The sequence below is a fragment of the Bidens hawaiensis genome, unplaced genomic scaffold (genome assembly GCF_021521415.1).
Source record: "Bidens hawaiensis isolate Kalapana, Puna unplaced genomic scaffold, B.hawaiensis_p1.1 tig00010854_1, whole genome shotgun sequence".
In the NCBI taxonomy this organism is placed as follows: Eukaryota; Viridiplantae; Streptophyta; class Magnoliopsida; order Asterales; family Asteraceae; genus Bidens; species Bidens hawaiensis.
The window spans coordinates 321,921-334,886 of record NW_027491837.1 but is presented as its reverse complement, the minus strand read 5'-3'; the positions used below and the strand labels follow the sequence as shown (position 1 = coordinate 334,886).

Below are 12,966 nucleotides of genomic sequence, written 5' to 3'. Positions count from 1 at the left end.
ATCTAATGCCTTTGACATTGGTGGGATGAGGTAGAGTAGAAATGACTTGGACCTTAGCCAGGTCCACCTCGATCCCACGACTCGAAACAACATGGCCCAATACAATTCCCTCTTGGACCATAAAATGGCTCTTTTCCCAACTAAGAACCAAGTTCGTTTCGACACATCTTTTCAAAACTCTTTCGAGTTGGTTTAAACATGACTCGAAAGATGTGCCGAAAATCGAAAAATCATCCATGAAAATTTCCAAATACTCCCCCACCATATCTGAAAAGATACTCATCATGCACCTCTGAAAGGTGGCAGGGGCGTTACATAACCCGAATGGCATTCGCCTAAACGCGAATGCGCCATACGGGCACGTAAACGTGGTCTTTTCCTGATCCTCATGATGAATAGCTATCTAGTTATACCCGGAATACCCATCTAGAAAACAATAAAATTTTTGACCATATAGCTTTTCAACAATTTGATAAATAAACGGAAGCGGAAAGTGATCTTTCGATGTTGCTGCGTTCAGTTTTCGATAATTAATACAAATGCGCCACCCGGTTACCGGCCGGGTGGCGACCTCGTTACCTGAGTCGTCCTTGACGACTTGGATGCCCGCCTTTTTCGGTACTTTCTTTGTCGGGCTCACCCACGTGCTGTCTGAGATAGCAAAAATAATCCCAGCATCCAACCATTTCAGCACTTCTTTCTTTGCCACTTCCCCCATGTTTGGGTTTAACCTCCGCTGAGCATCATGCGCGGGTTTGACAGCCGGATCTGTTAAAATTTTGTGCATCACAATTGAGGGACTGAGTCCCTTCAGATCCGCTATCGTCCACCTGATTGCTTCTTTATTCGCAACCAGCACCGCCATCAAAGCATTTTCCTGTTCATAAGATAAGTTAGAAGCTATAATAATAGGCACTGTATTATTCTTACCAAGAAAAGCATATTTTAAATACTTTGGGAGCTCTTTCAGCTCGAATTTCGGTGCTTCCAGCATTGATGGTTTCAACCCGTTATCAATCTTCTCGGGAAACGGTTCCACCTGAACTGACCATGGTGGACGGTCTCCTCGCACAACTGCGATCTCCATTTGTTTTTCTTCCTCTTCCAGCAACTTGTCTGTCTCCACCTGTAACCTGTCAAACAAAAAACACGTCTCCGCTGTGCCATCCGAGCTGACGACAGAGTCGTATAGCGGGATGCACTCGTCAATGACATCGGCCATGAAGCACTCGTCATCGACCGGAGAATTATCTCCTCGTGTGAAAACATTAATTCTCAGCTTACGGTTACCGAATGCCATATCAACAGTACCATTTCTGCAATTAATGTTGGCATTTGCGGTAGCCAAAAATGGTCTACCGAGGATAACCGTAGGCTGTTTGGTCCTTTCACCCGAAACATAATCGAGGGCCAAAAAGTCAACTGGAAAATAAAAGTCGTCCACCTTAATAATAACATTTGTCAGTATTCCTCGAGGAAGTTTCGGTGTCTAGTCAGCCAAGACAACCGTGGTGGCAGCCGCGCGAAGCGGGCCAAAGTCATACTGATCGTATAGACTTCCGAGGAGAATACTGATGCTAGCTCCAAGATCTAGAAGCGTCCGAGTCATTTTAAAATCACCCACTTGAATGGGTATAATGGGCGTTCCTAAATCTTGTAGCTTCGGTGGGAGCGAACCCGAAAGAATTGCACTCACGTTATCAGTAAAATCAATTTGTTTAGGAATCTTATGACTCCTTTTCTGTGTGCACAACTCTTTCAAGTACTTAGCATAGGCGAGAATTTGTTTTATGGCATCTAAAAGGGGGATATTAATTTTCACTTGTTTAAACGTTTCCCCCATTTCTTCTTGTTGTGGGCCTCATTTTGATGTCATATTCGCCTTTGATGGCGCCAAAAAAACATCGGGATATGGAACGGTTTTCACCTTTTCCTTATCCTTAGAGTTGTTGGTGTCATCCTTCGGAACCGGTTTGTTATTTTAGTTTCACTTTTATTAGATTCATTTAGTTTAATCGGTTCCGGCTCGTCATCACTGACGAGATTTTCATCAATTTCTTCCACCAACCCCCTCAACCAATGATGGTGGAACCCCAACTTTATTATCATACTTTTTACCACTACGTAAAATACTTACCTGGCTGACGTGCTTTTTCGAACTGGAACTGTAGTGGTTCGGGTTTACTGTGGTGTCGCTCGGAAGTTGGCTCGTGTTCTTCTGTAACTTTGCCACATCTGAAGCGAGCTGGCCGATCTGCTTCATCATTGGCTCTGACGACTTATCTCGTAACTCGAAATGTTGCTTCGTCTCGGTTTTATGATCAGTCGTTACTTTCAACAACACATCCAACTTTGAGTGCACCGACTCATCAGAATTTCCCGAGGACCCTTTCTGTTGATCCTGATTACCCAAAGAATTTCCGCCCCTGTTACCGTCTCTGTTATACCCCTGATTCTGATTACTCGAACCCTGCTGATAACCGCTCTGGCGGTAATTACCCTGCGATCTGTTCTGGCTCGATCCCTGAAAGTTCGGGTTCAACTGCGAAGATGCGTTCCCGTAACGAAAGTTTGGGTGATTCCTCAGGCCCGGGTGATATGTGTTCGAATTGAACCGTTGGCCTTTGGAATCCTCGTAAGTATAATTAACTTCCTCGGTGTCATCCTCCACATCATCATAATACTCGAGGCAATTTTCTGCCTTATGCCCGATTTCACCACAATCTTCACAAACCGGGAATTTAACACCAACTTTCCCGACCTCTTTTTTCTGACCCTTTTTCAATTCAACCAGTTCACGTTCCAACTCAGTAATTCTTTCAGACTCACTCGCAACTGACTTAACTGACCTTGATGAATTACCCCGTCTTCGTCTTTCAGCTGCTGCTTCAGATTTCGAATCTTTACACATAAACTCTAGAAAATCCCAATCATCTTCCTCAGGCTGATTCAGCAACAGACCATTACACGAGGCCTTAAGATGCTTTCGGTCCTCGTATGTCAACCCATCAATAAAGCACTTTACCAGTTCCCACAGTTCGATTTGGTGATGTGGGCATTTCCTGATCATGTCTTTATACCTGGTAAAAGCTTCATGAAATAACTCACCAGAGAACTGTGAAAAGTTGCGAATGTCTAAACGGGCCTCGGTAGTCTTCGACTGTGAATAAAACTCGTTTAGAAACACCTGCTGCATCTCGGCCCAATTTCTGATATTGTGCATCGGCAGTGAATTAAACCAAAGTTTTTCTTTGTCTTTTAGGGAAAACTGGAATAATCGCAACCGGACTTCATCTTGATCGAACGTACCATCACCAATAGACTTGCAAATAGTCGAAAAACCGGTCAAGTGCGAATACGGGTCTTCCGAAGCCAACCCGTGGAAATGAGGAACGATGTTAATGTAAGATGGCCGGGACTTGAAAGTTTGTTGTCCCTGCACTCGTTCCTGTGGGACCAACGGGGATGCTCCGTCCGAGATAGCCGGTCTGAACCGACTGTTAACACCACGAACCGGAGCCATATAATTCCTCCTAAACCCCCCGGGGTTTCCCAAACCGCCCCGGTTAACCGGAATACCACGAACTCTTTTGGGCCGTTCCGCCCGATTTTCCCTGTCTCGACCCCTTCCATTTCTGTTAACTGGTTCAGCCCGTTTTTGATTAACTGGCTCTTCTACCTCTGCCTCCAAATTTTCATTCCCTTCATCTTCCCTTTCATACCCCTCGTTCTCGGGCTCAACATCCCGATTCCTTCTAACCCACTGATCAACCTCATTCTCAATCTCAAAACCCTCGTTCATATCATTATTTTCCCCCTCTTCTTCATCTTCTGTTGTAATACTCGGTTGAACATCATCGATATTTATTCGAACTTGTCGGTTGGGGTTATTATTTGGAACTGATGGTCCGGCTTGGTCAAAGTTGAGGTTTAGGTTTCGGTTTAGGTTTCGGTTTCGATGTCGAGTTCTGGAAGCACGAGCTGAGTGATTTGGTCATTTTGGTTATTGAAGTTTAGTGGGTCAGGTATGTTGTCTGGGTGAAATGCGTTATTTTGTGGAAGTGGGTCTCGGTTTTGGTTATTGTTCTGGTTCTGGTTTCCGTGTTGGTTCTGGTTCTGGTTCTGGTCTTCCATTTCTGAATTTCTGTTTTGTACTCGGTTCTGCCGAGCTAACCTCTCGATTTCAGGCTCGTAAATTAACGAAGACTGTCGGCCCGAATGGCGGGTGTGCATAAACCTGTAATCTGCACAACTAACACAACCCGCGCAAAATACAGAAAAATAAAATTTAAACTAAAACTGAAAATTAAAAACTGAATTTAAAATTAAAATTAAACACAAAAATCAAATAACACGAAAAACACTAAGCGCACTAACTCCCCGACAACGGCGCCATTTTTGATGACCGTTGTTTCAGTCAATCAAAAACCTAATTATTATAAATAGTTAGAGCAAGTAGGGTATCGTATCACAAGGTGTATGTGGTCAGTGTATTCGTGTAACAGATTTCTAATTATGAAGTGACTGATTTTTAGTGCTGATCACACAAGCAATTTTAGTAAATGTAGAGAACTAAGCAACGAACAAATAAACGAGTTGTAAGCAGTTAACAAAGCAAATCACACCCGGGAATTCAAGTAAGCAACCAACAGTATCTCATGCAACCTAACAGATTAATTATAACGATTAACTGAAAACTGATCAATCAGAAAAAACCTTAGACATCAACAATTACTTTACACACGACACTGGTTATCAAACAGTCCTTGCCAGTGTGACTCAGTTAAGGGCAATTGTATGTTTTATCGTATTCATTCTAACCAAACAGTTACATGACCAATTATCTAGCAACTGGTAACAGATCGTTCAGTTCCTACGTAAACCTAAACCGACCAAACACACAAAAATACCAAACTATAATAATCATATATCAGTCATCAATAACAATACACAAGTGTTCTAAATCACATGAGAAAAACTATAAAAGGTTACAAACTATACATCCCGGGTGCGATTCTAGGAGATTAGCCGAGCCTTGACATCATTGAATCTTTGATATGGATGATAGGAATCATATGTAGGGTCTTGGCACGAGCTAGGATGGTGAAAATCGTCTTTTTGGACTGCTGGAATCGCCTCTTGGTCGTCAAAACGGAGTTAGGGTTCTTGAGAATGAAAAATATGATTATAACCTAATTTCCCGTCTGCACCACCCGTCGCGTACCGCGACGGGGTCTTCTAGGTCAATCGCGTATCGCGATTGACCCAAAGTCAAACATGTTTTAATCTCCCATCGCGGTACGCGATGGGGCCCTCAGCAAGCCCATCGCGTACCGCGATGGGTCCTGCTACAGCAACCTTCACCGTTTTACGTGCTGGACATCCCGAGTCTTCATTCTGTGTCACAACAGGTCCATATTGAGTACTTTAACGCCTGTGACCTGAAATCCAATAATACACGTATGAAGTATCGATAGTTCTAGAATAAACAGTAAAAACTAAACAATAAACGAACTAAAACATATACAAATTAACCAACCATCATTAGGAAGTTGATTTAAAAAGTAAAACATGCTACTACAACATTAGTTTGACACAACAGATGAATTTGAGTATAACTGAAAGGTTACACTCTAATTGTTAAGCTTTTATTGGTGTTCCCGAGTTTAATGAGAAGGAAAGTAAAATCAAGGAATTTACATATTTCATGTGTTCCCGAGTTGAGAGAGGAAAATAAAAGAAAGTTATAGTTTTACTATTATACCTTTTAAGTAAAACTAAAATAAAATTAGTTTTAAGGGTAATTTAGTAATTAATAAGATTTTCTCTCATAAACTTTCAAATTTTCTCTTATTATATTTTCTTTTGGTATCTCCTCTTTCTCTTCAACATATTTTCCTTCCAAATCTTTCCAATTTGAAAAGACACAAATTCTTTTATTTTACTTATTTTCTCTCTCCTCCCCTCCTTTTGTGTTCCCGAGTTTCATTTAAGGAGAGAAAAGAAAGGGAAGAGAATTGAAAGAGAAAAGAAAGAGAGGGAGAGGAAAATATGTCACTTCATTTCATGTTCCCGAGTTTAATGAAAAATGAAAGAAAAGAAAAGAAAATGTAGAAGTTAATAGGTAATTAATGTTATACGCACACATTTTCTCTCATAATCTCTCCAATTTGGGAGGATGGGTTTAGACTTAAGTTTTCTAGCCTTTTCTCTCCCCTCACCTCCCCTCCCCTCTTAAAAAAGTCCGTGGAACATGATTCATTCCAATTTTCTTCTCATTTCCTTCCCCTCCCCTCTTTAAATGAGACTCGGGAATACAACGTTAACGAAACTCGGGAACACATCTTTTTAAATTTTCCTTCCTTTTTCTTTCTTAAATGAAACTCGGGAACACAACATATTTTTTTCATCCCTCCTTTTCCTTCCATTTCCTCAATTAAATGAAACCCGAGAACACAGTGTTAGTATTTTCCCTATTTCCCCTCTCATTATCTCCTTAATAAATCTCTGAAACATTATATTTTAACATTTTGGAATTGTTCTGCTCTTTTTTGAGCCCCTTTTGACCAAGTTCTCAGCAATTCAATTTCTCATCATCTAGATCTAGAGGGAAAAAGTGGAAAACATAACTAGAATCGTTTTGTAACCCGAACTAAAACCAATTTTAATACTGATTTTGAGAACCCATTCTGGAGCCCACCTAAACAGTAGGGTTATAATCGTGAAAATAACTCCTCCATTGAAACCAACTAAACTTGACCCCGACATTGTTATAACCTGAAATTGACTTCAACCCGAGCAAAACCTTTTCCCCTTATAAATAAACTTCAACCCAATTTGGTTTGGGGCTATATATGATGTTGACCAGGTTTGACCAAACTAAACTGGCTTCGACTTGCAAGTTGCAACTACATACTGGAACAACCCATAACCATAAAATTTAAAGGTGTAGATAAAGTCGTAATCTCATTTTTAGCCAGCATTGCCTCCCTTAATTCAAAGGTTATTATTGCAAACCCTTAAGTTAAAAGAGTGAAAAGGTTTTGAAAAAGTAAGAAGACTTGCTTACCCTTTCAAATAATCAAATATATATATATATATATATATATAACATTAATATCTTTTTAAAATTGAAACAAACATGAGTTAAAAAATAAAAAGAAGGAAATGAATATCGTATGTTAAAAGAGTGAAAGAGAAAATATATGGGTGGTGACAAATATGAGTTGGTGAAAAAAATAAAAATGGAGCTTGGGACAAAATAAAAGTACTGGTTTAATATTATTTTAACAAGTGTCGTGTCGGCTGGTGGTATTAATATTATTATTTTGTCTATATACAAACAAATAAAAATTAGGACGTGGATAAAGCGTGTGACTTATTAACTGGACGGTGAACCAGCACATTTAAGGCGGGACGATCACACACACACACACACACACACACACACACACACACCACACTCGTGTTTTCAGACAGCAACAGGTACTCTCTCTCTCTCTCTCTCTCTCTCTCTCTCTTACACATATATCTTTAGATCTACAAAAATATCTCCGATCCATATTTCATTGATTGATTTCCACTTGTTTTTATTTGACTTATAATTTAATCTCATATCATCTATCTGTCTAACTGTCTGTGCAGATTCAAGTAATTTAACGAACGATTTGCACCCTTTTAATTTATGATCTGTTACTTATTATAACCGATCGCCGTTAGGTTTGAGTTCAAAGTAGCTTGATTATGCTAAATCTAAGTTGATTACTTGTTGTGTGATCATCGGAATCGAAATCGATGGATTACGGTGAAAGTCAATGCACTTAAGACTATAGTCAAATGCTATGAGTTGATGATTCATCGGATTTGTGATTTTGTATATCAGTTTGAATTACGTAGGATAAGTAGTTAAAGTAGATAGATTAGTCGAGGCAAGATCAACCGTCTTTCTTTTTTTTTTGGTTTTACAATTATGTATGATTGATCGATATGATGATATATCGCGAAACAACGATAGATGATGTAAAGGAGATGCTTCTATTTTCATTAATGTTTTTATTTTTATAAAATTGTAAGATGTTTAATCAAGAGGTGGTTGTTTTGTAGCTCTTAGATGTTGATTTGATTAGGATTTTACTTGAATTGATGAAATTGTTTGTTATAAAACTACATTGATGAAAAGAAAAGGAAAAAAAAACTAAAAACTAAAATGATGAACAAAAACTAGGTCAAAATTAGTCAAAGTTGGGGTTTGTACAGGCTGATATTAATGTAATAACAACCAAAGGTATTGGTTTGATTAGAACTTTTGATAATTTTTTATTTCAATCAAGAGACGGTTTTATTGTAAGTGTAACTATAAGATGTTGATTTAATTAGGATTTTACTCGAATTGACTGCATTATTTGTTAGAAAAACAAATTGATAATTAAAAACTAGGTCAGAGTTGGTCAAGGTTTGGGTCTATAGAGGCTGATGTGTAAAAACAACCAAAGGTATTGATATGATTAAAACTTTTGTAGGTTTTTATATTTAAATCAAGAGATGGTTGTATTGTAACAATAAGATGCTGATTAATTAGGATTTTACTTGAATTTACTAAATTGTTTATTAGAAAACCAAATTGATGTACAAAGAGTTGGTCAAATTTGGTCAAAGTTAGGGTCTATAGATGCTGATATGTAAAAACAACCATAGGGATAACGAAATTATGAATGGTTACTTGATAAAACAGATGATATGTAAAAAGATTAGAGAGATGCAGCTTCTAGTGGTACATAAAGCTTATTTGGTTGTACACATAACACCTCGTGTATGTTTAATAACGTGTACAGCTGCTTGTGTAGATTAATGTCTGTTGAAAGTTAACAATGCAACACTAATATACTTGTTGTTTTCAAGGTATGTCTTCGTGTGATAAACCAGAGATAGTGGAACGAGGTTCTAAGGAAAAAGAACATGAAGAAGGTGAAAACAGTGGATTTTTAGATAAAGTAAAGGATTTTATTCAAGATATTGGTGAAAAGATTGAAGAGACAATAGGATTTGGAAAACCAACTGCTGATGTGAAAGCAATCCACATCCCCAAAATCAACCTTAAACAGGCTGATCTTATTGTAGACGTGCTAGTCACAAACCCAAACCCGATTCCCATCCCTCTCATTGACATCAATTACTTAATCGAAAGTGATGGAAGAAAGTTAATATCCGGATTGATCCCTGATGCTGGTACAATCCATGCACACGGTTCAGAAACTGTTCAAATCCCACTTTGTTTGATATATGATGACATTAAGAACACATATGCTGATATCCAGCCTGGTAGTATAATTCCTTACAAAGTCAAAGTTGACTTAATTGTGGATGTTCCCGTTTTTGGGAGGCTTACGTTGCCTCTTGAGAAGAACGGAGAGATCCCGATACCTTACAAACCAGATGTTGACATTGAGAAGATTAAGTTTCAGAAATTCTCATTTGAAGAGACGATTGCGACTCTTCATTTGAAGTTGGAAAACAAAAATGATTTTGATTTGGGGTTGAATGCGCTTGACTATGAGGTTTGGTTGTGTGATGTCAGCATTGGAGGTGCAGAGCTTGCTAAAACTGAGAATATTAAGAAAAATGGTATTACTTATCTTGATATTCCCATAACTTTTAGGCCTAAAGATTGCGGGTCGGCTTTGTGGGATATGATTAGAGGGAAAGGTACTGGTTATTCAATGAAAGGGAATATTGATGTGGACACACCATTTGGAGGGATGAAGCTTCCTCTTGATAGGGAAGGTGGGACCACCCGCCTTAAGAAGGAGGATGACGATGACGATGACGACGAGGTACGTGCAGTTTTTATTATATCAACATGTGTTCATTCTTTATTGTATGTTTGGTTTTAAAAAAGTGAGGGGTGTAAACGAGTTAAGCTGCTCATCGATATCGGCTGACCTAAAGCTCGATTCAAGCCGAGCTTAAACGAGCTCGAGGCTAAAAGTGAGTTTGTTTTGTAAATAAGCCCAGCTCAAGCTGGCTTGTGAGCCTAACCGAGCCTATTATTTTATATATTTTTTCTATTTAACATGTTTATTATATATTTGTATAATATTTATATGTTAATCATAAAAGTTATAATTAATATATATATATATATACACACACATATAAAGTTGTAAATGTATAAAAATTAGGTAATAAACAGTAAATGAACCAAGCAACGCTGAGTTCGAGCTTGAAACTAGCCGAGCTTGATAAGTTCTGGGAAAAAGACCTCAGGGATTTGAGGTAGTGCCCAAGACTGAGCCAAAATTGGTCAAAGTTATGATTTGTAGGTTTGTATGTTAATACTACCAAAAGGATAAAGAGATTATGAACCGTTTACTTGATAAATGTTTGATATGTATAAAGATGAAACAGATGCAACCTTCGGTTGTATATAAAGCTTATATGAGTGTAGTTGGAGCAACGCCTTGCATACGTAAAGCTCTGGCTTATGTCTCAGAGCGCCTCACACTTTTTAAAACCAAACTAGGAAGGACGCTTTTTAAAATAATGTGATAAAGATAAACATAGTATGCATATTTCACATGGTTCATTGTCTGTATGTTTCGGGGGCAACACGTATATGTCACTGCTTAATTAGCAATTATTCCGCGTGTATGAAATCTTTTACAAATTGTTAATGCAATTTTACTGTTATCGTCATTATAGAATTGGGGTCTTATTTATGCAGGAGTAGATAATGCTGGATAATAATAAAGGGAGTTGGTGTTGTGTCTATGAGAGGTTTGTGTTTTTTAATTGTTATCCCTGCATGAAGGCGTTGTTGATGGATGTGAAATTGATACTGAGATCCATGTTTTATTTATGGTTGCTTTATCGTATGTTCACTTTTAATTGTTGTTTCCTATGTTGCTGATATTATTACGCTTTTGTTCATCATACCGTGCCTTAGAAATAACGCTTGCTTGGCTAGAATAATAATGTACATACTGATAACATATCTACTTTGTCTAAGTGATCCGACATAAATAGAAGTGTTATATTATAAAACTAGATTTTGTAACCACTGCACACGACAATAAAAACAGGCAAGAGGCCCTGCAAACATACGCCTTGCGCCTATGAATTTGACCTATGCTATGATTACCAAAAATCTAAAAAAACTAAAATGTTTTTGCCACTATCCTGGTTAAAAAAACGATTCCTATTCATGTGTCAAACGAACACATTAAGAATGTAATTGGATTTCAATTCACTCCAATTTCAATTCCTATTGGAATGTTCAGATTTCAAATCCAATTCATTTAAATTTCAAATCCTATGCAAATTCCAATTCCAAGTTCATTCCATTCTGTGTAACGAACGCACTTTAAGTACATTGAAACATATTCATTTCATTCGCTAGAAGGTGGCTCGGGGCTAGTTTAGAGTACTTCACATCTCGTCCCATTATCATATTGCCGACATTTTCACAAAAGAATTACCTGACTCCAATCCGACAATATTTGATTGAGTCTCAACATCCATGAACCTCTTGCTTCAACCTCGTGAGTATATTAGAATATATGTACTTTACAGTTTATATAGAATATATTATGAACACCAACTGTAATTTGTTTATGTTATGATTTTTTTATTATTTTTTATGAGTTTATATTTAGAAAAAAAAACCCTCAAAAAAATATTCAAAAATAATAATAATAAATTCATAAGTCAAAATATAAATTTAAAACAAAAAAAGTTAAAAGGTTAAAATGTTTTATTCGTTGTCCTTTTTTTAAAAAAAAAAATAAAAAAAATCTTTGAGAAAAGATCCCAATGAATTTCCTTGAATTCCTTCACATTTTGGAAGGATTTGGAATTCCTTAATTTAAAGGAATTTGAAGGAATTGAATTCCAATTCCAATTCTTTAAACCAAACACACCAAAATGAAACTAAAATTCCAATTCCAACGACACGAACACACAATGTCATGGAATTTTAATTCCAATTTCTTTGAATTATGTGAAACGAACACGCGTTTAGTACATTGATGCTGATGTGATTGCCAATGAGATATATCGCACTTACGCTCTCATAATACTCGATTGTCACATGCATTGGGGGATGGTGTAATTCTAGTAGGCTTTAAAGACTACATTGGCGACTCCCTGATACCCGGCTTCCATACCAGAACAAGACCAAGTCGGTTGTTGTTTAGAGGACCATGGGATTAAGTATCCCCTAAATAGACACAATAGCTAAATGTGGATCGTCTTGTATCCAGACCCCCCCCCCCCCTCTCCCCCGCGTCAATTTAGGATAGACCGTATAAAATAATTTGTGGGGATTCATGTTAGGTGTTCTCAATGCATGCATGTGCATGCAAATATGTTGTATCACATACGTAATATCTGGCAGAATAAAAGTAAGTTACTATATTGTTTGTAAACTTTGTTGAAATGGCAGAACGTTTAATCATGAATTGCTCGTTTTCAAGAGGAATTTGGTCAATAATACATGATTGGGTCAAATTACCAAAGCGGGGATATTTTAACTCGGTTGAGGAGATCCTTGATTACCCATGTAAATCATGAAGAATAAGTAGGAATGTATGGCAATTAAAGCTATCTCGGTGGTAATTTGATGGATGATTTAGAAAACAAGGAATGACTTTATCTTTAGCAATATACCCTTTCAAATGACAAAGGTGATAAACGAAATTAAGTCCACGTCCTTCATGTGAGTAAAACATTGGAGCAAAAGGGTAACACTAGAATGAGAGAAATGTTTCAAGTTTTGCATTGTCAACTTTCCTTTAGAGTGTAGCTGGTTTCATCTTCATTTTGTAATAGACTTCTTGCTCCTTGCGAGTTATCCTTTTTTAGCTTTTAATGAAATTTCAGTCCTAAAACAACATCTACGAAATTTCGGCCCAATTCCTAATCCTAACTACTCAAATTTGTCCAATTCTAAATAGAATATTAATATTAGTA

At 37.6% G+C, this 12,966-nt stretch overlaps 1 protein-coding gene across 1 annotated transcript; it reads left to right on the top strand.

The window, feature by feature from the left end:
- The first annotated feature begins 8,900 nt into the window (after nt 1-8,900).
- On the top strand, nt 8,901-10,914 carry LOC143536623 (desiccation-related protein At2g46140-like). Its single transcript, XM_077030566.1, has 2 exons — nt 8,901-9,830; nt 10,721-10,914. Exons 1-2 carry the CDS (start codon nt 8,901-8,903, stop codon nt 10,724-10,726), a joined length of 936 nt encoding a protein of 311 aa, XP_076886681.1. The 3' UTR covers nt 10,727-10,914.
- Nucleotides 10,915-12,966: the final 2,052 nt, after the last annotated feature.

Bases quoted from the DNA above. Each gene is read 5' to 3' on its own strand.
- LOC143536623 (XM_077030566.1), top strand. From the start codon at position 8,901: ATGTCTTCGTGTGATAAACCAGAGATAGTGGAACGAGGTTCTAAGGAA.